The sequence below is a fragment of the Sorex fumeus genome, unplaced genomic scaffold (assembly GCF_029834395.1).
Source record: "Sorex fumeus unplaced genomic scaffold, SorFum_2.1 ptg000039l, whole genome shotgun sequence".
Taxonomy (NCBI): domain Eukaryota; kingdom Metazoa; phylum Chordata; class Mammalia; order Eulipotyphla; family Soricidae; genus Sorex; species Sorex fumeus.
This window is the reverse complement of record NW_026606096.1, coordinates 6680986-6707215: the sequence shown is the minus strand read 5'-3', so window position 1 is coordinate 6707215 and position 26230 is coordinate 6680986. Positions and strand designations below refer to the sequence as shown.

Sequence of the window (26230 nt, the reverse complement as noted above, 5' to 3'; positions counted from 1 at the left end):
CTGACCCCATCAAGCCCTCGGTGCCCCTAAGCAGAGAACTCCAGAACTGTGCGCTGAATGACAGCTGTTGTCTGGAAACCCCGCGGCTTATCACCATCAGAACAAGCGCTGGTTTGTCTGAGGCTGAGACGCGGCTCCCTTGTAGCGCCCGGGCCTCGCCTATGTGAAGCCTCAGCCCCCATGTCTCCAAGGACAATCCCGGGGACACTGTAGCATGACCTTGGCACCGGTGAGCCGCCCAGCACAATGCAGCCCAGTGGAAGCGAGCACCACATCGAAGAGTGTGCGATCTCTTGGAAACAGCAACAATGACAAGAACAAAGGGAAGGGGAATTTTTTTTTAAAAGCCCGCAACTTGTAAGTGTACTCTGACTCATAGATAAGCGGAACTAAACCAAACCACAACACGCATCACAAGCTCAAACTCTTTTTAATATCAGATCCTCAAAGATAAGATCTCAGGCAAACTAATTTAACTAACTGCAGAGACGCCATATATTGGCTCATCTGGTCGACAAACTGCAATTCCACCTTGCTCAGATCCCATACTTCCGCACTGGAATCGAACGCCCCCTAACCCAACAACAACACCATCGCGTTTCCTCAGAGCTCCCCACTGGTCTCTCTGCGTGCTGCAGCATGAAAAGGCATCTGGGGCGAGGGAGCTAGCTCGGGGTCAGGGGTGCAAGCCTTGCGTGTGTGAGGCCCTGTCTGGCCCCAGTATGATATGACCCTGACCCCCTCAGCACTACCAGGTGGCCCCTTTGGCGCTGCTGGGTGTGAGCACAGGCCCACGGTACCAAGCCCTAGCATTGAACTGCTTCTGCTGGTTGGTCAAGTGTAATCAGGAATGACTGTGGAGGGAGGGAAGGAGGGAGGGAGGAAGAGAAGGAAGAGAGGGAGGGAGGGAGGGAGGGAGTGAGGAAGGAAGAAAGGAAGGAAGGAGGGAAGGAACGAAGAGAGGAAGGGGAGGGAAGGAAGGAAGAGAGGGAGGGAGGGAGGGAGGGAGGGAGGGAGGGAGGGAGGGAGGAAAGGGAGGGAGGGAGGGAGGGAGAGAAGGAGGGGAAGGTAAGAAGGAATGGGGGAGGGAGGGAGGGAGGGAGGGAGGAAGGAAGGAAGGGAATGAAGGGAGGGAGGGAGGGAGGGAGGGAGGAAAGGGAGGGAGGGAGGGAGAGAAGGAGGGGAAGGTAAGAAGGAATGGGGGAGGGAGGGAGGAAGGAAGGGAATGAAGGGAGGGAGGGAGGGAGGGAGGAAGGAAGGAAGGAAGAGAGGGAGGGAGGGAGGGAGTGAGGAAGGAAGAAAGGAAGGAAGGAGGGAAGGAACGAAGAGAGGAAGGGGAGGGAAGGAAGGAAGAGAGGAAGGGAGGGAGGGAGGGAAGGAGGGAGGGAGGGAGGGAGGAAAGGGAGGGAGGGAGGGAGAGAAGGAGGGGAAGGTAAGAAGGAATGGGGGAGGGAGGGAGGGAGGGAGGGAGGGAGGAAGGAAGGGAATGAAGGGAGGGAGGGAGGGAGGGAGGGAGGAAAGGGAGGGAGGGAGGGAGGGAGGAAGGAAGGGAATGAAGGGAGGGAGGGAGGGAGGAAGGAAGGAAGGAAGAGAGGGAGGGAGGGAGGAAGGGAAGGAAGGAAGGGAGGGAGAGGAGAGGGAAGGTAAGAAGGAATGGGGAGGGAGGGAGGGAGGAAGGAAGGGAATGAAGGGAGGGAGGGAGGGAGGGAGGAAGGAAGGAAGGAAGGAAGGAAGGGAGGGAGGGAGGGAGGGAGGGAGGGAGGGAGGAAGGGAAGGAAGGAAGGGAGGGAGAGGAGGGGGAAGGTAAGAAGGAATGGGGAGGGAGGGAGGGAGGGAGGGAGGAAGGAAGGAAGGGAAGGGAGGGAGGGAGAGAACAAACAAACATCTATTTTCATATCTCTATCTCTATTCATATAAGTCTGTATTGGTGAGGTTCACAATACATTTTCCACAGAGTGTTCTGGGGGGCAATCAGGATCCCCTGGCAGTTCTAAGAATCAAGCCTAGGGATTGCCCCCTTCCCAGGGGGGTGCGATCCAGCTCTTTGAGCTATCACCCCAACCCTCATAATAAATCCAAGGCAGCAAGATGTCATGTCCTCCGTGTGCAAACACAATCCTCCACGGTAATCAGTGACTAATTCCTTCAAGACCTGATTATGTACTTTACCTTAACAGAAGATTCCACGCTCTTCCGTTCTGATAAAACTGGCAAATATAATAAAGTCTACAGTGCAAGCAGAGGATTCTGCTTCTTTAAACATCAGGAATTGAATCCTGCAGAGACATTATCAAAAGAGTTCTGGAAAGGCATAGATCATTCTCATAACTAGGGTTACTACAAGAGGATAAATTAATTATGTATATTGCTGACGTCTTGGACGTGAACAGGCATTGTGGCTGCGTGAGCATTTCCAGAACTGTTTTGGTATAAAAGCAGAACACAGTGTGAGTGCACGCAGGATGATTAGAGTAGAACCTCCCAGAGCCTCTGAGAACCGCACCCTTCGCGTGATTTTGCCTTTTATTCTCTTGGCTACTTTCTCCTCTTTCTGCTGGGTCAGTTTTCTAGACCATTTGGCAATACCACCCCCTGGTGGGTGACGGTTGTTGGAAGGACCAGGAGAGGCAGGAGCGGTCTCGGGTACAATTGAGAGGGGCTCTCTGTTCACTTAAAGGAGGTGTGTCTCCAGGGGGCATCAGAGACAGGCTGGGCTCAAAGCTTTTTAAACCTCCATCTCATCAAGTCCCAATACCATAAATAAACTTAACAGGACCCGTGTGTTATACAGAAGTAAACTTCTCATGTGTACTCAGGACAAAGAACTCAGACTTCTCGAGCAACTAGCCTAAACTGCATAGTCAAGTCAGGCTACTAAATTCCAGTCTAAAATGTGATTACTCCTCAGTCCTTAAAACTCTGTAGATTCGATTCTGTATCTTTGTTTTTGTTTATATTTTGGGGTCGCATCTGGTGGTGCTCAGGCAGTGCTTAGGGGGGACCATACATGGTGCTGGGAGTAGAACTGGAATCTGCTGCATCAAGTCTCTCTCTCTGTGTGTCTCTCTGTCTCTCTCTGTCTCTGTCTCTGTCTCTCTATCCACCCCCCCAGATCCTTTTTTCTAATTCCTGTATTCTAAGATGTCCTATAGCTATTCTAGTATGTGCTATCTTCATAGAAGAAAGCTAAGTATATGTAACTACTTCTTCTTTTTCTTCTTCTTCTTCTTCTTCTTCATAATAATAATAATAATTATTATTATTATTATTATTATTATTATTGTGTTCCTGGAGAGCTTTACCGTAGCCCCAATGCCTCAAAAGGGACTTGGAAACGGGAGGGGGGCATTTGGGGGGAAACCTGGTGGTGCTCAGGAACTACACGGAGATCTGTGCTTGGAGGTCACTGCCAGTAGTGTTGAGGGGGCCAGGCAGTACCAGGGATTAAATGCGGGTCTCCCATATGCAAAGCAAGTACTCTGCACTTTGAGCTACCTCTCTGGTCTCTACTCCTTTACCTTTTTCGGGGGGGGCACATCCTGCAGTACTCAGGGCTGAAACCTTGGGTCTGCACCCAGAGACCACTCCTGGTGGGCTCAGAAGACCATATGGGGGTTCCAGGAATCAAACTCAGGTATGCCGCGTGCAAGGCAAATGCACTACCCACTGTACAATCTCTCTGGCCCTCCTTTAAATTTTTTATACCATGCTATTTTATTACTATTGGTAAACACAAAATTAGAATTTATATATGTATATAACTATTATAAATTAACCACTAACCAGTAATACCAAATATCCAAATGTCAGCAGATAGGAAATTTGTTATTTATTTTGACAAGACTAAAGATTAATAGATCATTAATATGGCATGAAAAAAATTGTGCGCCAAAACTCAAAATGGGGGCTGGAGAGTTAGTACAGTGGGTAAGGCACTTGCCTTGCACACGCCTGACCCAGGTTCGATCCCCAGAATCCCATATGGTTCCCTGAGCACCACCAGGAGTAATTTCTGAGTACAGAGCCAGGATTAACTCCTGAGCATTGCCAGGTGTGACCCAAAAACTGAAAAATGAAAGTCAAAATGTCTTCCTATTTGGGAACTAAATCTTACTTAGTTCCCAAATAATAGTTACTAGATCTTATTTAGTTCCTAAATAATAGTTACCAAATAACAATTAGCTTGATCTCTAATGCAAAAAAAATTTTTACTTTACTACATGCTTATTAAATAGAATTTTGTTTTGTTCTGGGGCCACACTAGGCTGTGCTCAGGGCTTGCTCCTAACTCTGTCCTCAGGGATCACTCCTGGTGGATCAAGGGACCATTTGGGGCGCTGAGGGTCAAATCCAGGATAGCAAACACCCTCCTGAGCTGCGGTACGATTTCTCTGGCCCCTAAATTAGAAAGAAAGAAAGAAAAGTCTGAAAGGGCCAAAGAAAGAGCTCAAAGGCTGGAATGCATGCTTTGCATGTAGGAGCCCTGGCATGGGTCGGTCCCCAAGCACCATCAGGAGCACCAAGCCCAGAGTACTGCCAGATAGAGCCCCAAACCAAAAAACCAACCTTAAAGACCTCTTAAGCTGTCCTTAACCTCCTAAATGGAGTTTAGCATGACAGACATGACTCATGCAGTGCTGTAACTGACACCATAAAGCCAAAGTTTTAAAGTATTCAAAAAAAAATTTTTTTTGAGGGAAGGGACTTGAGCACATGCAGCGGTCTTCAGGGTTTACTCCTCTCTTTGCTCAGGGATCCCTCTTGGCCAGTTCAGGAGACCATACGCCGTGCCCAGGACTGAACCGGATTGGCTGCATGCAAAGAAAGCACCTTCACCCCTGTACTAGCTCTCTGGACCAAAGCATTTATTTATTTATTTTTGCTTTATTTGGGTCACACCCAGAGATACACAGGGGTTACTCCTGGTTCATGCACTCAGGAATTACTCCTAGCCGTGCTCAGGGGACCATGTGGGATGCTGGGAATCAAACCCGGGTCAGCCGTGTGCAAGCCAAACACCCTACCCACTGGGCTATCGCTCCGGCCCATTGAAGCATTTATTTAAATCTTTTTGAAACTCTCCCACAATTCATAAAAATAGAACAGCATAATTAATGCCCATGGATATCACCTCTTAATCTTTGGCTAATTTTCCAACTTCCCTTCATTTAAAGATTTTTCTAAACCTATTCAATACAAATCAAAAAAATTTTTAACTGAAGTAACACTTACACATGCAGAGCTTAAATGACTCTATCAGGGTACGATTTCACATATCTTCCAAGCTATGTGCCTGATCTCCCATCATTCCCAGCCTCGAGCCTTCCCGCTGTCTTCCTGCCGTCCCTGGTAATCAATCACAGCTCCGCCGGCTGAGCCCACAGGTCTGTCTTACTGGTTTGGTCTGTTCTAGGGCTTTGCTTCTCAGTGAGATCATCCAGCAGCAAAGTAATGTTTTAAAACTAGAGCCAGAAGAAGTGCTGAAAGGAGGTAAAGTGATATGCATGATACCCTTTCAATGACAGTATTGCAAACCACAGGGCCTAAAAGGGAGGGGGAGAGAGAGAGAGAGAGAGAGAGAGAGAGAGAGAGAGAGAGAGAGAGAGAGAGAGAGAGAGGAGAAAGAGAGAGAAGAAAAGTGTCTGCCATAGGGGCAGGCTGCGGGGGGGAAGGGGCGGGGCACGTGGGAGGAAAACTGGACACTTGGGCACTTGGGTGAGGGGAAACATGCACTGATGAAGGGATGGGTGTTGTTGGCACACTGTTATGACTGAAACCCAATCATAAGCATAGAGTGAGCCTATCAGTCTGTAACTGTGTATCTCATGGTGATTCATTTCAAAACATTTTTTAATTTAAAAAAATAGGGCTAGAAGAGATATCACTGGAGTTACGTCACTGGCCTTGCATGAGGCCAACCCTGATTCTATCTCTGGCATCCTAGATTGTCCCCTGAGCACTGCCAGGAGGGATCCCTGAGCACAGAGCCAGGAAAAAAAGCCCTGAATAACATCAACCAGCCTAACCAGCTCTCACCCCCGGAAAAAAAACAAAACTCGGGCCAGAGAGACAATTCAATGGACTGAACATGTGCTTGTCATGCAGGAGGCCTGGGTTCAGGGCCCAGCACCATGGGGTCCCCCAAGCACTGCCAGGTATGGAGCCAAAACAAAACGAAACAAAAAAACAACAAAACTGAAGAGAATAGTGCAGGCCTCCAGCACCATAAAACTAAATCTCCGAAGGAACCGGAGCAATAGCACAGCAGCACTTGCCATGCAAACAGCTGACCCAAGTTCGATTCCCCGGTACCCCATATGGTCCTCTAAGCACCGCCAGGAGTGATCCCTGAGCACAGAGCCAGAAGTAAGCCCTGAGCATGCCAGGTGTGGCCCCATAACAAACAAATAGAAAAGTGTCTTAAAAGGCCAAAAGCCAAACTGATCCAATTTTTGGCATGTGATTTTGGAGTAGAACCCTGAGAAAGTGACCCTGGGTTCAGATCCCCAGCAGGTGAGTGCGTGACGTTGGCAACTACACTGCCGGTGAGGCCCATTCCACATCACGGACAGGTGTATATGAGCCACGAGAAGGGGTGCAACCTCCCTTAAGAACCACTGCTTAAAAATAAATGAGGCGGGGGCTGGAGCGATAGAACAGTGGCTTTGCCTTGCACGTGACTAACCCAGGTTCAATCCCCGGCATCCTGTATGGTCCCCTGAGTACCATCAGGAATAATTCCTGAGTGCAGAGCCAGGAGTTTTAGAAGACCAGCCCCAACCATTTCATCTTGTTCTGAATTTTGTTCACAGGCTCCATAAAGACCCCTTCTCCCCTTTACCTCCAAGTTTCAAAGTGTAGGCGGTCAAGAAACCAAGGACTAAGTCATTCATCTTTATCATGAAAAAACATGGCAAGAGATGCCAAACTGTGCTGCGCTCCAAATCAATATAACCCAGGGCCAGAGAGATAGGACGCTGTTCAGGACAAGCCCTGAACATTGCCGGGTGTGGCCAAAAAAAAAAAACAAACAAAAAATAAAATAGAATAAAGATAAATGGGGGCAGGGAGATAGCTCAACAGGCTGAGTTGAATGTTTTACATGCGGGAATCATGAGTCCAATTCACAGCACAACTTAAATACGGTTGGTTGGGCCAGAGAGACAGTACAGCCGTAAGTAAAGTGCCTGCCTTGCAAGTGGCCAACCCTAGCTGGATTCCTGGCATTACATATGGTCCCCTGAGGATAGAGGCAGGAGTAAGCCCTGAAATCCTGAGCATAGTTAGGTATGGTCCAAGCCCCCACTCTGAACACACACAGAGACACACACAGAGACACACGCGAGTGCGCGCACGCACACACATACACACACACACACACACACACACACGATATATCTGAAATCTGCCTCCAAGCTATTCTATTCCTTTCTCCCTGTAATCAGTAGTCTTTAAGTATTTGTATATCTTTCCCACATGTGTGCAATTTTGTCACAAATAACATAGTACACTCTTAAATTTTACAAAAGTAGTACATAATTACACTCATAAGTATCCTTTTGCAACTTGTATTTTTTTTTGTCTTGTTTTTGTTTTTCCACACTTGGTAATGCTCAGGGCTTACTCCTGACTCTCCGCTCAGGAATTTTACACCTGGTAGTGTTGGAAGACCTTACTGGGATGCCATGGATACAACCCAGATCAGCTGCATGCAAGGCAAACACCCCACCCACTCCAGCCCTGGCAACTTGGTCTTTTTTTGTTTTTGTTTTTGTTTTTTCTTTTCGGGTCACACCTGGCAATGCACAGGGGTTACTTCTGGCTCTGCACTCAGGAATTACTCCCGGTGGTGCTCAGTGGACCACATGGGATGCTGGGAATTGAACCCGGGTCGGCTGCATGCAAGGCAAACGCCCTACCCGCTGTGTTATCGCTCCAGCCCCACAACTTGTATTTTTAAGGTTAGTATTACTTTCCATATTATCTGGAATTGGGTCAATGTAGCGGCTTTTTTTCCCTAACTTTATTTAAACACTGTGATTTACAAAGGTATTCATAAGACAGCTGTTTCAGGCATTCAATGTTTCAACATCAATCCTACTACCATGTCCCTAGTTTCCCACCCCACCCCCAGTCTGCCCCTTCAGAAGGCACAAAATAATTTATTTTATATTGGTTGTTAAAACAAAATGGCAAATGGAATTATCAAAAATTAGTTCAGTTAGGGGCTGGAGCAATAGTACAGCGGGTAGGGAGTTTGCCTTGCACCCAGCCGACCCAGGTTCGATTCCCAGCATCCCATATGGTCCTCTGAGCACCGCCAGGAGTAATTCCTGAGTGCAAAGCCAAGAATAAGCCCTGGGCATCGCTGGGTATAACCCAAAAAGAAAAAAAAATAGTTCAGTTAAAGTGAATTTGTGAAAATTGTTTTATCTCACAAAGGTATTACTAAAGTCGCTGTCTGAGAATTTACTGAGCTGAGTGTTCCTGGTTGAACCTTCTGTGTTATTATTTTTGCTCACTGAGCTTAGTGGGCTCCTGTGTTACTTTCCCAACAAATTTGCTGTGCTCCTACTGGGCTGTCGGTATTGTGGAAATCAAAGGTGTCAGGCAGCCTTAAGATGCGGTACTCTGCTCAGAACCTGTCAGACTGGGACGATTCTTTGGTCTTGTGAGATCAGCCCTGAAGCTGAGACACTGTGGGTGTGAGCATGGTTTTGAGGGCTTCTGGCAGAACTGGAGGTAGGGTAGGGGGTGGCTCCCACCCCCACTCCAAGAAGGCCCCAGAGTTTTTAGCCTGAAAACTGGTCCAAGGTACCTTTTTTTCCCTTGTGTTTTTTTTTTTTGGTTGGTGTTTTAGTTCTGGGGACCTCATCTGTGTGTGCTCAGGGCATGATGCAGTTCCCCCAAGAAACCCAGGGCCTCACACTTGCAAGGCATGTGCTCTATCACCTGAGTCACATCTCCAGTCCTCTTCATATTTTCTTTTCTTTTTGTTTTGTTTTTCAGTTTTCCTTTTCTTTGCTTTTGCAGTGCCAGGGACTAAACCCTGGGTCTGACACACGCAAGGACAGTGCTCTACTGCTGAGTCACATCCTGATTTCACCTCTTCATGTTTTCAGTGGGTAAATTCTCCCTGGTAACAGGAGCTGAGAATCATCCTTCTAAGTTCACACACACACACACACACACACAACAATGCTTTGAATGTTTCCAAATAGCAAACCCATTTTTAACCTGTTTTTTTAACCATGAGTGTCAGTTGCTGTTAGAACCTTTATTTACAAAATGATTTTATAAGGCTTCCAACTAGAAAACAGAAACCCCAATCAAACTACTCTGCACATGACTTAAAATCATAAAAATGATATGTGAGTTTCAGGTGGGGGAAGGAAACGGGTGTGGCTTAAAAATAACATGTAACTTAAGAATCCTGGACCAGAGCCATAGCACAGCAGGTAGGGCACTTGCCTTGCAAGCAGTCAACCTGGGTTTGATCCCTGGCACCGGATGTGGTCCCCCAAGCCCACCAGAAGTGATCCTGACCTCAGAGCCAGAAGTAATCCCTGACCACCGCCAGTGTGGCCCTAACACCAAAATAATAAACAAAAATTAAGTATATATTTATTTTAATTTTTAAATTAAAGTACACTAAAAAACCCCTACAACTTTTTCAAGGTCAAATTCAATTCAGTACCCTGCTGCATTTTATATCCACTACATAAATGATGCATACTTTTAGGTAACTCTAACATCTGATGCAGATCTGCATAAGAGAGAAAGAAAGACACTTTAGTGATCTTTAATCTTTAAAGACCACTTTCATCCTGCAATAAGTACAAAAGATAAACTTTAGAAGTTATTGGCCCATAAGCTATTATTTTTAGATTGCTGTGTGGTCTTATCCTCATGAGACACTAGGATTTACCTAAATAGTTGTCTCTATTTATAGTGAACTATTATGGTGAACCCTCTCTTTGATAGTGCACAGAGGTTCACTACAAATAACCCTGCTTTCATTCCTATTTTAAGCCAACAGCCTGCCCTACTTTTGCAGACTTAGTTCCCAATATACTCACCTGCCTGTCCAGCCCTGAGCGAGTTGACATGGCTGAAAAGTTCATATTAAATATTACTGAAAGCCTTGTGTCCTTTACTGTTTCTGTCATGACTTGTTAGAACAAGTAGTTTATTTCAACGATCTGACATATCTCTTTGAACTTGCTCCTTTGTTTTTTAATAGTCACAAAACTCACTTTCAAAGTATCACAAACTGGCCCTCCTAGCACCAAGTAAGGAACAACCACGATCAGTGTGATAGTCTGACAGAAACACTTAGTACTAGATGGTTTTCAATAAAGAGTAGGTTTTCAATAAACTGTATACAATATTTAAAATAGTCAACTTTCAGGCCGAACATGGGTGGGCCAGATGCAAAGCAAACGCCCTAACCGCTGGAGCGATAGCACAGCGGGTAGGGCGTTCGCCTTACATGCGGCCAACATGGCCGACCCGAGTTCGATTCCTCCACCCCTCTCGGAGAGCCTGGCAAGCTACCGAGAGTATTCGATATGCCAGACACAGCAACAACAAAGTCTCCAATGGAGACATTACTGGGCCCGCTCGAGCAAATCGACGATCAACGGGAGGGCCTTTACCTTTTTACCTAACTTTCAGGCCAGAGCAATAGGACAGTGTGTAGGGCATTTATTTGCCTTGCACAGGGCCAACCTGGGTTCGATCCCTGGCATCCCATATGGTCCCCCAGCACTGCCAGGAGTGATTCCTGAGTGCAAAGCCAGGAGTAACCCCTGAGCATCGCTGGATGTGACCCCAAAAGAAAAAAAATTGCCAACTTCCATTCATGATTAAACCCACAAGTTACCTTTACTATACTGGCTATTCATTAAAATTATCCCAATTTATTTTTAAGCCCCCCCACAAAGACTTTAGTACATAAGAATAAAATGTACCTAGGTAAAGGCGCAAAAAACAAACCAAATTATGTAAGTTGTGGGCCACTGATCAACAAAGTTTAAATTTAAAAAGATTATCAATTTTGAGTGTGAGAAGGCAAACATTTTATATGCCCGATATAGTCTATAGTTAGTCATCTGTTCTCCCGATGTATTAGTCACAGGAAGCTCCAGAGTCCTAATTTTCTGTGACTTTTGGGAGGCTATTAGATGCTATATTAGGTGCTTTTCAAGACAGTAGTTAAGCTTTAAACATATATATGTATTTAGGTTTTAAGTATAAACAGAAATGGGCTGCTTGTCGTAGAAATTCATCAATTTTTAATACATGTCACACTTTAGGAATACAGATTTCTAAAATTCTTCCTATGCCGTACAAGAGGAAAATGAAAATTCTCTATTGCACTTCAGATGCAAGTCCTTTCAATAACCAAGAAAACTGTGGATCAGAGATAAATCTCAGCAGTAGAAAACTTGCCTTGCAAGTGTGGGGCCCTGAAATTAATCCCTGGTACTGCATCCGCGGATGAACACACACACACACACACACACACACACACACACACACACACAGACAAAAGACAAGACATGAAAAGAGGAAATGGGGCTGGAAAGCTGGAAAGATACAGGGTTAAGGTACCTGCCTTGCATGTGGCAGACCCCAGCAGACTCTGGTTGATTAAGGCTGGAAAAATATAAAGCACAACACTCTTACACACTTCATTTCATATAGGTCCATTTGAACTTAATCAGATCTGTCAAACCTCACCAAGACTCAGCACAAATTCATTTAATAAAAAGAGTTGTTGAACACCCAAGAATAGTTGAGACAAGTACCAGGAGGTCTGTTCCAGGGCTGGGAAGCCAACAGCACATGTTGGGGGAAAAGGGAGCTCCGATAGAGAAGCGAACACCAAGTAAAGGATGTTTGGAGGACTCGCTCGGGATGCGAGATGCATGCTGAAAGTAGACTATAGACCGAACACGATGGCCACTCAATACCTCTATTGAAAACTACAAGACCCTGAAAGAAAGAATGAGCAAAAGGGAATGCCCTGCCATAGCGGCGGGGGGTGGGGGGAATAGGATGTGGGGATGGGAGAGCTACTAGGATCACTGGTGGTGGAGAATGGGCACTGGTAGAGGGATGGGTACTCAATCATTGTATAACTGAAACCCAAGCACGAAAGTTTGTAAGTCTACAACTGTACCCCATGGTGTTTCATTAATTAAAAAAAAGAGAGAGAGAGCTAACTTGTTTGTTTCTGGGCCTCACTTGGGGGTGCTCAGGGCTTACTCCTAGCTCTGTGCTCAATGATCACTCCTGGCGGAGCCTGGGGGACCATATGTGGTACTAGGGATCAAACCAGGGTTGGCTGAATGCAAGGCAAGTGCCCTAGCTAACATTTATTAAGCATTTTCCATAAAGTATGAAATGCAATACAATTATTCCTCATTTTTAGCTAGAAGCAAGTTAAATAAATAATGAAAATCACATGGCCATCAGCAGGCTGAGCTCTTCAAAATCAGCCACAAAATCAGCTTCTTACGCTTTCGCTTTTGGCAAGGTTCACTAAGCAACTCGCTTTATGCCCTGTATTCAGTATTAAGAACACACAGTCGGGTGGGAGAGATAATCCAAGAGGTAAGGTGCTTGCTTTGCATATGGCTGTGGTGGCCATGAACCTGGTTCAAATTCCCCATGCCACATCTGGTCCCCAGAGCACTGCCAGGCTCACTCCTGAGCACAGAGCAAGAGATGTCCCTGAGTACTGTCAGGTGTGTTGGTTGCCAGAAATTAAAAAAAAAAAGATGAATAGTTCAGGGACAATGATAGAGTTCAAAGGAATGAGTGCATGCTTTGCATACAGAACCCTGATTTGAATCCCTGGCACCATATGGGCCCCCAAGCACCAAGTTGTGAGTTTCTCCTGAGCTTTTCTCCCCTCAGAAGGGAGGAGAGCGGAGGGAGGGCTGAGTTAGTTCTGGGCTGGAAAAATAGTCTGAAAGGATGAGAATATGCCTTGCAGGTGGAGACCCCTGCACCACAAGGTCCCCCACGCACTGCCACATAATGCCAAAAGAATAAGAACACCAAGCCAGAGTGATAGTACAGCAGGTAGGGCGTTTGCCTTGCAAGCAGCTGACCTGGGTTCTATCTTCCACATCCCATATTGTCACTCAAGCACCACCACGAGTAATTCCTGAGTGCAGAGCTAGGAGTAACCCCTGAGCATCGCTGGGTGTAACCCAAAAAGAAAAAGAAAAAAAAAAATAAGAACACAGAGATAGTACAGTGGGTAGGGTATTTGCCTTGTAGGCGGCAGGCCTGGGTTCAAGTACAGACACCTCAGATGGTTCCCAGAGCCCACCAGGAGTGATTCCTAAGCACAGCTGGGAATAGCATCCCCCTCCCCCCCAAAAAAACCCACATTTCTTGTCTTTGTAAGAGTAGTTTGGGGGCTGGAGCAATAGCACAGCGGGTAGGGCGTTTGCCTTGCACATGGCCAACCTGGATTCAATTCCCAGCATCCCATATCCCTGAGCACCGCCAGGGGTAATTCCTGAGCGCAGAGCCAGGAGTAACCCCTGTGCATTGCCCAAAAAAGAGGAAAAAAAAGAGTAGTTTGTAGTGAATAATGAACAGAAAAGCATTTAAAGATGTCTGCCTGGGAGCACACAGGAGACATTATTCATTATTTAACTCTTACTCAGAGACATTGTTTAACTCTTCCTCTAAGGACAGCATTAACATGGAGAGAGTGCTGCAAGGTACAGCATCGTACCCTGTGGAGCTGATCTGGTCATTATAAACCTCAATATACCGGACTGGATGATCCCTCTCTCAGATAAGGAAAACGAAGTCAGACAGGGCCGAGTGACTTGTCCAAGGTCACGCAACTACATGAAAGAGGCAGGACTGGAATTCAGGTATGTCTGCTTATGTTCTACACCCATTACACTATACAAACCTCCTAGGGAAAGGAGAAAAGGTCCTTTTGACTAAACCCTGAAAGACAAATAAGCCAGGGTTAATCTGAGGACAATACTCCGTGGAATATTGAGGACAATATTTTTTTCAGAAGTCATTCTACACACTGCATTTACAAATAAGCAGTAACAAGGCGCTAATGTCACAATCATGTAGGTTTGGGGACTCGGGAACAGGAGAAGGTGTGTGGAATGAGGAGACAGGGGTAGTGGTTATCGAGGCTTGGTCCCCAATCTCTCTAACGAACCTCAGAAGGTCCAAGTGCTTACGAAGAATTTCAAGCACGGAGATCGTGACAGCATCCGCAGATGTTGGTGCTGCCTGGAGGTTAGATTCAGGCGTCCTGGGCGACAGCCACAGCCAGAAACAGAAGCAGGGAGAGCGGGAGATGGAGTTAGCTCTGCAGAAAACCAGAGCCCACAGAGCTTAATCTCACAGAGCAGGATCTCAAGCAGAAGGGAAGTGGCAGGACAGTCTGGTCTGTCTCCTGGGCTTGTCATTTGAGCCAGTGACGGAACGGGAAAGTGGTGTGATTAACAGGGATGGGACACAGGCCGTGAAAATCCCTTCTCTCTCCTCTCCTTATTGGCATTTCGAATATGTATTTATTTCTCGGCCACCTTTCCGTCCATAAAAATGAAAAACATGGCTGCCTCCTTTTCCTTCATTTGTGGAAGGTCTGAATTTTCTACAATTTGGGATGATATTTATAAACCTATTAACACACAGCCATCGAAACCATCTTACTGAGCCCTTACCGAAATCGCCGCCAGCTGCCTGGCAAGCTTCCCTCTTCGTTCCTTCCTCGTTCTGTATCTGACCTTGCCGCTTAACCGGTTCTCTCTGACTCTTCAGTCAACTATGCTGCGCTTCTCTGATCTTTTATATGGTTTCCAAGCCCCACCATATACTTTTTTTTTCCCGCTAAACAAACCCCCCGCTACTTAACATCACCTTAAATAAACTGTAAAACCCATGTTTTTTTTTTTCTCTCACTAAGGCATTAATGAATTCTCAAATCTAATGGCACCAGCCATTCTTTTTTTTTGGGGGGGGTCACACCCAGCAATGCACAGGAGTTACTCCTGGTTCATGCACTCAGGAATCATTCCTGGCAGTGCTCGGGGGGACCATCTGGGATGCTGGGAATCGAACCTGGACCAGCTGCGTGCAAGGCAAACGTCCTACCCGCTGTGCTACTGCTCCAGCCCCACCAGCCATTCTTTTTAAAATTTCACCTATTAATCTATTTTGTGGGGGACGTGGGGGACACAGCTGATGGTACACGGGGAATAGTCTGGGCTCTGTGCTCAGGAATGACCCCTGGGGATGCTCAGGGGAATACATGTGGTGCCTGGATTCAAACCCGGGCACGTCGATGCGGCTCCAAGTGACTTACCTCCTGATTTCTCTCTCTGGTCCCAATCTCAGGCATTCCTTTCCCTTCTTTTCTTTGCGTTTTGTTGAGGTCGGTCTCAAGTGGCACTTACCCCTGGCTCTGTGCTCAGGGATCGCTCCCGGCAGGTCTCAGAGCTGGGTGCCTGGACTTACCCACTGTCCTCTCTCCAGCCCCAGGGAAAATCTTAATTGTACTCTGTATTTTTAATCTCTTCTACTTTACATTTTGAAAAGCAAAAATCCTATTTAAAACTAGTAGTATGGGGCTGGAGCGACAGCACAGCAGGTAGGGCGTGTGCCTTGCACGCGGCTGAACCAGGTTTGATTCCCAGCATCCCATATGGTCCCCTGAGTACCGCCAGGAATGATTCCTGAGTGCAGAGCCAGGAGTAACCCCTGAGCATCGCCAGGTGTGACCCCCCCCCAAATAAAAACTAAACTAATAGTAAAATGAACACAAGCACCCATTTGTTCATCTACCCTCACATGACTGACATATTATTACTTTTGCTTTTCTCTCCATAGACTTTTTTGAAAATGAACTATTTGATAGCAAACTGCTGACCTCATGATATTTCAACCTGAGTACTTCAACTGGCTTGCCAGCATCAAGAACATTCTCCCCGGGGGCCCAAGAGATAGTGCAGCAGGTAGGGCAGTTGCCTTGCATGTGGCCAACCCAGGTTCAATACCCGGCACCCCATATGGGCCCAAGCACCTCTAGGAGTAATTCCTTCATAATTCCTGAGAACAGAGCCAGGAGGAACCCCTGAGCATTGTCGGTGTGACTCAGATCACTCCCCCCAAAACAGCGTTTTTGCAACCCAGACTTAGCATTGCATTTCACTGTTATTTCTCTTTCATCTCCTTTCATCCCCCATTTTTCATCACTGATTTCTTTATTTAAAAGTATTTTGTGTTTTAGGAACCGGAGCAATAGTACAGCATATAGGGCATTTGCCTTGCACATGGCTGATATAAATTTAATCCCCAGAATCCAATATGGTCCCCAATCCCCACCAGGAGTTAATTCCTGAGCACAGACTCTGGAATAAGTCCTGAGCATCACTGGGTGTAGCTGCCAAATACCAAAATAATAATAGCACTGTAGCACTGTCAATGTCCTCCCATTGTTCATCGATTTGCTCGAGCAGGCACCAGTAATATCTCCATTGTGAGACTTGTTGTTACTGTTTTTGGCATATTGAATATGCCATGGTAGCTTGCCAGGCTCTGCTGTGCGGGCAGGATACTCTTGGTAGCTTGTCAGGCTCTCCAAGAGGGATGGAGAAATCAAACCCAGGTTGGCCGCATGCAAGGCAAATGCCCTACCTGCTGTGCTACTGCTCCATTTATAATTTTAATTATTATTAAAATGATAATAAAAATATTTTGTGTTTTATTTTCGTTTTGCTTTTCTTTGGCTGAGTTTGTGTGTGTAGTGTGTGTGTGTGTGTGTGTGTGTGTGTGTGTCTGTGTGTCTAGGTTACCAGCTACAGCCTCTTATGGCAAATTAAGACTCTAGAAATTAAAAGATTTCATGATAAAAATCATGGTTGACAATAAAACTGAATAGAGAATTAAAAGTTCTCTTTGCATGAATCTGAACAATTAGGTAAGGTTTTTAAGTCCTACATAAATTCAGGTTGAAATTGTTAGATTTGTTTTGCAAATCGAATGTGCAGCTTATATTTAACTTTGGGGCACTTTTCTCTTTATTTGAGGAGTGGGGGCCACAACCCAAAGGTATTCAAGACACTCTTGACTCTGTACTCAAGAATTACTCCTGGCAGTGCTCAGGGGACCATATGGGATGCTGGGGATCAAACCCAGGCCGGTGGTAGGCGAAGCAAATGTCCAGTGTACAATCTCTCCAGCCCAGGATCTTTAATGATTTCTTAAATCCACTTCAGTAATGCATGCTTAGACAATTTTTTCAAACTAACCAGTAACATCTATTTGGGGCAGCAGTGGAAACTAAAGCCAGTTCCCAGGGGTGTGAGGCATGCACTTTGCCACTGAGTCCCTCTCAGCTAGCCTACCTCACCAGCTTGTTTCGCAGTGCCAGGAATGAAACCCAGGCAAGATGAACTTCACGCATACAAGATTCAAGACAAGGAAAGTGTTCGACAGCTGAGCCACATCCTCGCCCTACGCTTTTTTTTTTTAAACTTGAGAGCCCTGCAAGCTACCGAGAGTATCTCACCTGCGCGGCAAAGCCTGGCAAGCTCCCCATAACGTATTCGATATGCCAAAAACAGTAACAACAAGTCTCACAATGGAGACGTTATTGGGCCCGCTCGAACAAATCGATGAACAACAGGAGGAGAGTGCTATAAAGGACACTGCTACACTGCTACCATAAAATATGATTATGTGAAGCCTGAGAGATAATACAGGGGTCAGGCACTTGCCTTGCATGCAGCCAACCTAGTTTGATCCCTGGCACCCACAGGAGTTACCCCTGGACAGAGCCTGCGGAAGCCCCTCAGCACTCACTGACATTTTCCCCAAACCCTAAAGTGGTTGTTTCTTTATGGGGGGGGGGGGGGAGGGAAGCTTTATTATCAATGCTTGATATGAAGAATTTAAATTACAGCCATTAATATATGAGTGAAAAAATAATACCTTTCTCCTGATCAAAAAGTAATTAAGGGGCTGGAGAGATAGCACAGAGGAAGGCAGGGCGTTTTCCTTGCAAGCGGCCGACCCAGGTTCAATTCCCAGCATCCCATATGGTCCCCTGAACACCACCAGGAGTAATTCCTGAGTGCAAAGCCAGGAGTAACCCCTGTGCATCGCCGGATGTGACCCAAAAAGCAAAAAAAAAAAAAAAAAGCAATTGAAATGTCTTCATTAAAATGCCTTTTCAGGGGCCAGAGTGATAGCACAGTGGGTAGAGCATTTGCCTTCTATGTAGCCATCTCCAGTTCGATCCCCAGTACCCCAGATGGTCCCCCAAGCAATGCCAGGAGTGATTCCTGAGTGTGAGCCAGAAGTAACCCCTGAGCACTGCTAGTTGTGGCCCCAAAACCAAGTATATAATCAGACCTTAATTTTAAAAAATAAGATGCTTTTTCAAGGTTTTAGATTTCCACATAGAGGTCTGACTTTTAAATGGCAATGGTTTCCAGCAATAGTTTGGCAATTTGTTAATTACAATAGTTAAACTAAGCAGAACATTGTTGACAAATTTAACAGATAAGCACCACTGTTCACATTGGAAACATATATTTTAAAATGCTTCTTCCAAATTTTTATTGTATAGAATGACTGAAAATACAGAGAACCAAATATGAATGTTAATACTTTAAAACTCATTTTATCAGCCTAATCAATGGCTGAGTAAATAGCAAAACTCCTACATTAAAAAAAAAAAACTATGGGGCTGGAGCAATAGGACAGCAGGTAGGGCGTTTGCCTTGCATGCAGCCAACATGGCCGTCACAGGTTTGATTCCCAGCATTCCATATTGTCCCCCCAAGCACCGCCAGGAGTAATTCCTCAGTGCATGAGCCAGGAGTAACCCCTGAGCTATAGCATGGCGGGTAGGGCATTTGCCTTGCACATGGCCGACCCAGGTTCAATTCCCAGCAGCCCATATGGTTGCCTGAGCACCGCCAGGAGTAATTCCTGAGTGCAGAACCAGGAGTAACCCCCTGTACAATGCCGGGTGTGACGCAAAAAGCAAAAAAAAAAAAAAAAAAAAAAAAAAAAACTAATTTTATACTTACTAAAACTGTCACTAAAGTATTTATGTAAAATTCAAATATTTGTTAAAACATGAAAAATATTTGCACATCAAGAACTTTAATATATGTATCTGTCTTCCTTGAATTCAAAATATATAAGCAGCTGGAAATACATAATAAATATTAAGAGCAGTTGTTCCTGGAGGGGAGAAATGTGAAGTCCCTTTCTTTCCTTCAAATTTTATAATTAGTGGAGTTAAATTAATAATTTCAAAGAAAAAGATTAACCCCTTGTAAGTCCTTCCTGTAGTAAGAAAAGGGGAAAGAAGGGACAAAAGCTGTGGAAATAAATAAAGGACAAAATACTAGAGCCTAAAACAAAGTTCAAGGCTCTTGCAAAAATAACCACCACAGTGGCTGGAGTGATAGCACAGTGGGTAGGGCATTTGCCTTGCACGCGGCCGACCTGGGTTCGATTCCCAGTGTCCCATATGGTCCCCTAAGCATGGCCAGGAGTAATTCCTGAGTGCATGAGCCAAGAGTAACCCCTGTTCATTGCTGGGTGTGACCCAAATAATAATAATAATAATAATAATAATAATAATAATAATAGCCACACTATCCTTGTTAAAATCTTTTAAAATTCTCTCGCACCATTTCCAATATGAAATCAGTGTGGAATCTTACATACACCAGCAACATACAATGTGGGCTGCCGTACACTGGTTGCACACTCCCATACCACACTGACAGCACCTTCTGTGTGTATCCACAGCACCTGGATTCCACAGCAGGTGGAGGGACTGAGCAGCATCTCCCTGACATGTGTGACAGACCTTAAGTCCCATCCAGCCTATGAATTGATTCTCCCTATCTGTCACATAATTCCTACTAAACTTTCCTGTTTTACTGAAAGGATTCAGCCTAGCAAACTAAACTTTTTTGGGGGGCGAGGGGTGTCACACCCAGAGGTATTCAGGACTCTGCACTCAGGAATCACTCCAGGTAGTGCTGGGGGGGGGCGGGGGGGGAGGGAGGAGGGCATAAAGGATGTCAAGGATAGAATCCTGGTTGACCACATGCACGGCAAATGCCCTTCCCACTTGTGTTATTGCTCCAATTCCCCAGAATAAACTCGCTTTACAAAAATCATTGCCAAAGAAAATAATTAATTTCCCTCAAACAAAAAAAGAAAATTTATGGGTCGGAGAGATAGTACAGTGGAGAGAATGCTTGCTTTGCACACAGACAACCAGGGCTCAATTCCTAGAAGCCCATACGGTCCCCCAGCCTATCAGGAGTGATCCCCAAGTGTGGAGCCAGGAGTAAACTCTGAGTACTACAAGGTGTAGCCAAAAAAATTTTTTTTTTAATTTTAAAGAAATTTTAAAGGTGGGAAAGGTCAGGCTCCAAGGTTCATTTGAGTTCCCGGTGGTGAATTCCCCATTCCACACCCTCTATTCTAGACACTCCCAGAAACTGTGCGTCAGCATACTTGAGCATCTCTCAGCCTGAAGATGGCTCCCATCAATACTTCATGAGTGAATTCCTAAGTATTTCTATAGTTTTAAAGAAAAACTTAATCCCATTGATGGGATTTTAGGATCTTTAGGAAGTCTGCAGATCTAAGCTGGATCTGTCCCTTGCCACCATTATATCTGGGATCCCGCTCAGACATCCTTTATGTTGCCAAAATTTTCCTGACAGAAAACAGCACCCTGATTTACATTATAATTTTATGTCCTTCCTAATTCTGCTTTTCAAGTGTTAAGATGTGTCTGCTACTTATGTAAGAAGTGACCTATTATCAAACTACTATCATGTTTCTAATTCTGCCTTGTCTTTTTCACATTTTGCAAAACGCAGGTGGTTTGTCCAAGAAGGTATTATTAGCCCAACTGTATAGATGAGATTATTGAAACAAACAAGAGCATAGTAAAAAGACAAGGTTAAAAAAAAAGGAGAAAAAGAAGAAAGAAAGGGCAAGGTCACACGAACGTTCTGAAAGCAAGAGTATTCTGGTCACCAGGCAGTTCTTCATTCTAGAAAAACTGGTGCGGATGCTAAAATACAAATCATCTCACCACTCAATCCTCTGCAAGAGCTGCACACACCAAAAAATGTTGAAGCTAACAGGAAATGACAGAACCAAAAATAACTAGGGTGTGGTCTCACCTCTGAAAAAGATGTGGGCTGTGATTACATGCAGACAATTCTGGTCAGCCAAGACAACACAAGTCAGGAGTTAATGCCCCATGCATGGACCTCAGTGAGAGATCCGTGACACCTTACTTTCTTAGAAGAAACTCTCACAATTTCAAAGTCTAGAAATCCCAGCGTGAAAAAAGCAACAAAAGTCCCCATGAAGTGAAAACTGCTATGGTCAACTTCTGTTTTCAAGTTTGTATGTGCAAAATAAATTGACACATCCTAAGGCAAGAAATCTTTGATGCCTCATTTACATGAGGGTGATCCTGAATGTGGACAACATACAGTCATTTCTATTTCACTGACACATATGTGAGTCCTGCAGGCACCTGGGCGGAGGGGGAGGGGGGTGGTGCTCACTTAACTGGGAGCATGACCAGCATTAAGCCGGCACTGCATTTTAGTCATGTTTCATTTTACTTTGTTCCGTATTTTAAAATCTGATGGGGTCATTTGAATTTTTTCTTTATAACATGGCATGTGAGGTGCTAGAACAGTAATCAGGATTTGAAGTCTCCGATGGTGTGAGGACTTCCCCTAAAGTTTCCCTAGAATTCTCTTGATTATGACTTGACACACAGTTCCTGTTTATCTGATTTCCTTGCCTACTTCTGCTTAGCCAGGGCAGATTAGCAGGCAGTCAAGGCATATTCTATCAGATAGAGAACAGTGCACTAAAGGAGATAAACTAAAAGCAGACAAAAGCACTAAAGACGCTTAGCAGTGGAGAATCATTTTCGTACAAGAGGAAATTGCCAACACCCTTATACAGCAGAACGCACCAGCCATGATAACAGCACAGGAGAGAAATTAATAATGATGACCTTGATTTAGCCAAAAAGAGGTTGTGTCACATACTGTGAAACCGAGTACTACAAAAGCTGGTATTAAATGCTCAAATAATCTTGCAGTTAAGAGGATAACTATCAATTATGTAAAATTCACTTAAACCTCTAATCATCACAGATAAATGCTGAGTAATTAGTCATAAAAATCTATTATGTAGTATAGAAATCAACATTTATGAGGCTCAATGCTTTAACTAGGAAAAAAAAGGTACACAATATAATTCTCCCCCTTCGCTGAACACTGAACAGGCTTTTCCGCTTTGAAAAAAAAAAAAAGAGTATGCTGGCAACCAACCTTGGCTTCCTTTCTCCTTCCACTTCGCAAAATGAAAAAAAGAAAAGGCATTCTAACAGTTTCCCTCACTACGAGCTAACCCCTTCCTTCAATCCAAAAGTCGGGCAGGCAAGCGGGTCTAACGCTATTTCCTTCTTAGAGAATAGTCCTTGCAACCCGAGGGTTGCAAGTCCGAAGGGCTGTACTTCAGTTTAGGGCTGAATAAAAGGAGCGCACGCATCGGTGGTTGAGGTTTTTAACACGGGTTGCTGGTTTCAGGGCAGAAACTGCAGGACAGGGTTAAAGCCCCTCACGCAGGGTTAAAGCCTCTGCCGCTGGCCCTCGGGATCAATGAACCTCATCCCTCTCCAAGTCTCCGCGCCCACGAGAAAATAAGCACCAACCGCACACCCAGGGAGCTGTCATCCCAGCGCCCTGCCTGCAACCCGCGGGGCGGGAGCGCGGGGCTCCGTGCACTACACGGTTCCTTTTAGTAATCGGAACCTGTGACGGGGTGGAAAGTGGGCCAGAACTGGAAGGCGTCCTCAGGAGGCGGGGTGGAAGAAGGGGAGCAAGGGTCTGACCGAAAGGTGGGGTGCGGCGGGCAGCTCGGACTTGCACTGGAGAGTCTGCCAAACTCCCGGCCACATCCCCCTCCCCTGCCGGCCTCCAGGATCAGAGACCTCGAAAGCGGAATTGCTCCCTTGCAACAGATGGAGGGGGTGGGGGGGACCCGGCACGCGTGCCCAGCCCACCTGGCAGCCCCCGACCGCGGCAGGCCAGTTGGCAATGCCCAGCCCCGGCGGTGCAAGGGGGGGAAGGGGGAAAGCCGGGGTTCCGCGGGGATGCCCGCCTCGCTCTCCCGCACCCCGCGAGACAACCCCCACCCGATGGACCCGTCCTCCCGCTCCTCGGCTCCCCCCGCAGCCCCGAGCCGTGACCCGGCCGAGGGCCGTTCCCCGCGGCTCCGAGGGGGGCAGGCCCGCTCCGCTAAGGCACCTTTGATGACGCGGTCGATGGTGGAGGGGCGGGAGTGTTTCCCGGACATGGTCCCCCTCGGCCTCGTCCCGGCTGCCGGAGACGGTCCGCCCGCCGCGCCGCGGCCCCCCGGCACCAGCGGGCTCGGCCCCCGCCCACGCGATGAGGGGCCCAGCGGCCGCTGCTCCGAACGCGCTGAGCCCGAGCGCCGGCCGCCGCGGCTTCAAGAGGCGACGCCGGTGGCCGCGGCTGCTCGCGGCCCGGACTCGCGTGCGCGCGCGCTCCCAACTTCCCGGCGGCGCGCGCGCTCCCGCTGCCGCTGCCGCTGCCGCTGCCGGCCCGGCCCGCGCGCTCCCGCAAGCTGCTGCCGCCCGGGCCCGCGCGCTCCCGCTCCCTCCGCCGCCCGCGCGCTCCCGCTGCCCCTCCCGCTCCCGCCCCGCGCGCTCCCGCTTCCTCGACCCGCGCGCTCCCGCTGCCGACCGGCCGCGCGCTCCCGCTGCCGCCCGTGTCCGCGCCCCCGCCGGGCTCAGCCCGGGCCTCCAGCCGCCGCGGCTCTGCTCCAGCTCGGGGTTGCCCTCGTGTCCTCCTCCTTCCCTGCCAGCCGCAGCCATCTTACGGCCCTCGGGCCTCCCGGGGCCGCCTAGCCGAGCGCCCTGTGTCCCCGCGGAGGCCTCTCCCACCCTCCTCCGTGCATCCTGGAGGCCTGGTCAGAGTGACCACACTCCCTGTTCCAGTGCATGGTCCTCCCCATTCTCTGCACCCGCTCTTGGTCGAGTACGGTTAGGCGTCTGCCACCTCCTGGCCCCCCACCCCAGCAATCAGGGGGCGATGGGCTCCCCGCGGGCCCGCCAGACCCCCCCCCCCCGAACTCCCCGCCCCCCACGCCCCCGGACCCCGGACTGGGTCAGGCCCCTCTGGGAATAAAGAGCATCCCGAGCGCCGCTGGAAGCCGGGTGCCCACCGTCTGCAGGCTGGGTTTGGTTTTGAACCTGGAGGGCCTGTGGTTAGAGCAGCTTTGGGTCTACAAAGTGACAACAGCCCACCTTCAAAGTGCCACGACCCTCCACCACCGACCCTCTGCCCCCTTCATCCCCCCCACCCCCCCGCGCCTCCCTCGGGGAAACTGTAACCCAAGGCCAGAGGCTCGTTCCACGCTGTGCGTTCCCGCGTTTTGTCTCCATTCCACAGTCGAGTGAGATCATCTAGTATTTGTTCTCACTCTGGCTTATTTTCTGAACATGATACCCCGAGTCGGGAGCCTCTTCACACTCTGGCTCTAGGTTCCACACCGACCCTGGTGGGGGGGCGGGTAGGGGGAGGCAGAGCCAGGCAGACAGAGCACTGCACGCATGGCTGGGCACCCCCCTACCCGCCCCAAGCACAGGATTGAGAACTGTGAGCGCCTTGGCCAGGAGCAGGGCCGAGCCAGCTTGTATGCAACCACTAAACCAGATGCCTGTGAGCAGCAGCAAGCAGGGCAGCAAGTGCCTGAACACCAGCCCCGGGAGCTCCCTGGGTACCCCACCCCGCAAGACAACTGAGACTGTCCTTGGACCGGAGCGATGGTACAGCGGGTAGGGCATTTACCTAGACCCGGTTTCCATCACCAGCATCCCGGTATGGTCCCCAGAGCACTGCAGGGTGTGGCCCCCAAACCAAAGACAAATGAAACGACTGCTCTGCCCCAGACAGGGTTAAGCAACAGAGGGGAGGGGAGGGGTCCCTTTCTCTCCTCAAATATGTGTAAACCTAGACAACAAACAATGTTACCACTTTCTTCCAGAACAAGCAGCTTTGATGCCCCAAGGAAAGCAACTGACAGTGAAATGTTGAAACTAAGACCCAAGAAGGGGATCACTGTCACTGTCACTGTCCTCCCTTTGTTCATCGATTTGCTCCAGCTGGCCTAGTAAAGTCTCCATCCTGAGACTTGTTACTGTATTTGGCACATTGAATACGTCCTGGGTAGTTTGCCAGGTTTTGCCGTGTGGGCAAGATACTCTCAGTAGCTTGCCAGGCTCTCCGAGAGGGGCAGACGAATCGAACCCAGCTCAGCCGGGTCGGCTGCGCGCAAGGCAAATGCCCTACCACTGTGCTATCTATCGGGTAGGGAGGGTAAATTATAGGCAAACTGGTCAACAGTAACTAATGCCCCCAAAAGAACTGCCACAAGAGGATTATAGCTCGTATACTTAGTATCTGCAGGGTACTAAGTTTGATCCCTAATACAGTCTACACCATCACTGCTGGTGTGTGCTACATTAAAAAAAAAGTTATGTGTGCTACTTACCCCATATTGTCCACCAAGCCCCACCTGGAGTGATCCCTGTTCACAGAGCCCGTTGTAAGCCCTGAGCACTGCTGGGTGTGGCACAGAAAAACAAAACAAAACCAAAAAAATTATCCAGTTCCTCAAGTGCACCAGCCACATTACAAGAACTCATTAACCACATGTGCCTCATGGCCTAGTGGCCACTTTATTGGACAGGATAGAACAACTACCTTTCTAATTCATGATTCATTTAGGTTAAACATATCAACCTAAGATTGTGCTGTATTATTTATTCTATTAATTAGTATGCTAATTTATGATATGTGTAACCACAAACACATCAGAGAGATAAGCATTTCATCATTCTTCTGCTAAGAAATAATCAGGTAATAACATAATTGGAAGATTTGGGGGGGGGTTTTGTTTGCAGACCACACCTGGAAATGCTCAGAGGTTAGTCCTGGCTCTGTATTCAGGAATTACAATATGGGGAGGGACCATATGAGATGCTGGGAATTAAACCCTGGCTGGCCACATGCAAGGCAAGGTCCTCCCCGCTGTAATATCGCTCCTGCCCCAACTGGAAGCTTTT

At 47.4% G+C, this 26230-nt stretch overlaps 1 protein-coding gene across 1 annotated transcript in view; it reads right to left on the bottom strand.

Annotated features, from left to right (window-relative positions):
• The window catches only part of PPP3CC (protein phosphatase 3 catalytic subunit gamma), a 99820-nt gene extending 76140 nt beyond the window's left edge, over window positions 1-23680 (bottom strand). Inside the window, exon 1 of the mRNA XM_056119110.1 lies at window positions 23388-23680. Within this exon, the coding sequence (XP_055975085.1) occupies window positions 23388-23436 (49 nt within the window). The 5' untranslated portion in view covers window positions 23437-23680. The remainder of the gene's footprint in view (window positions 1-23387) is intronic.
• Between the last annotated feature and the right edge of the window lie 2550 nt (window positions 23681-26230).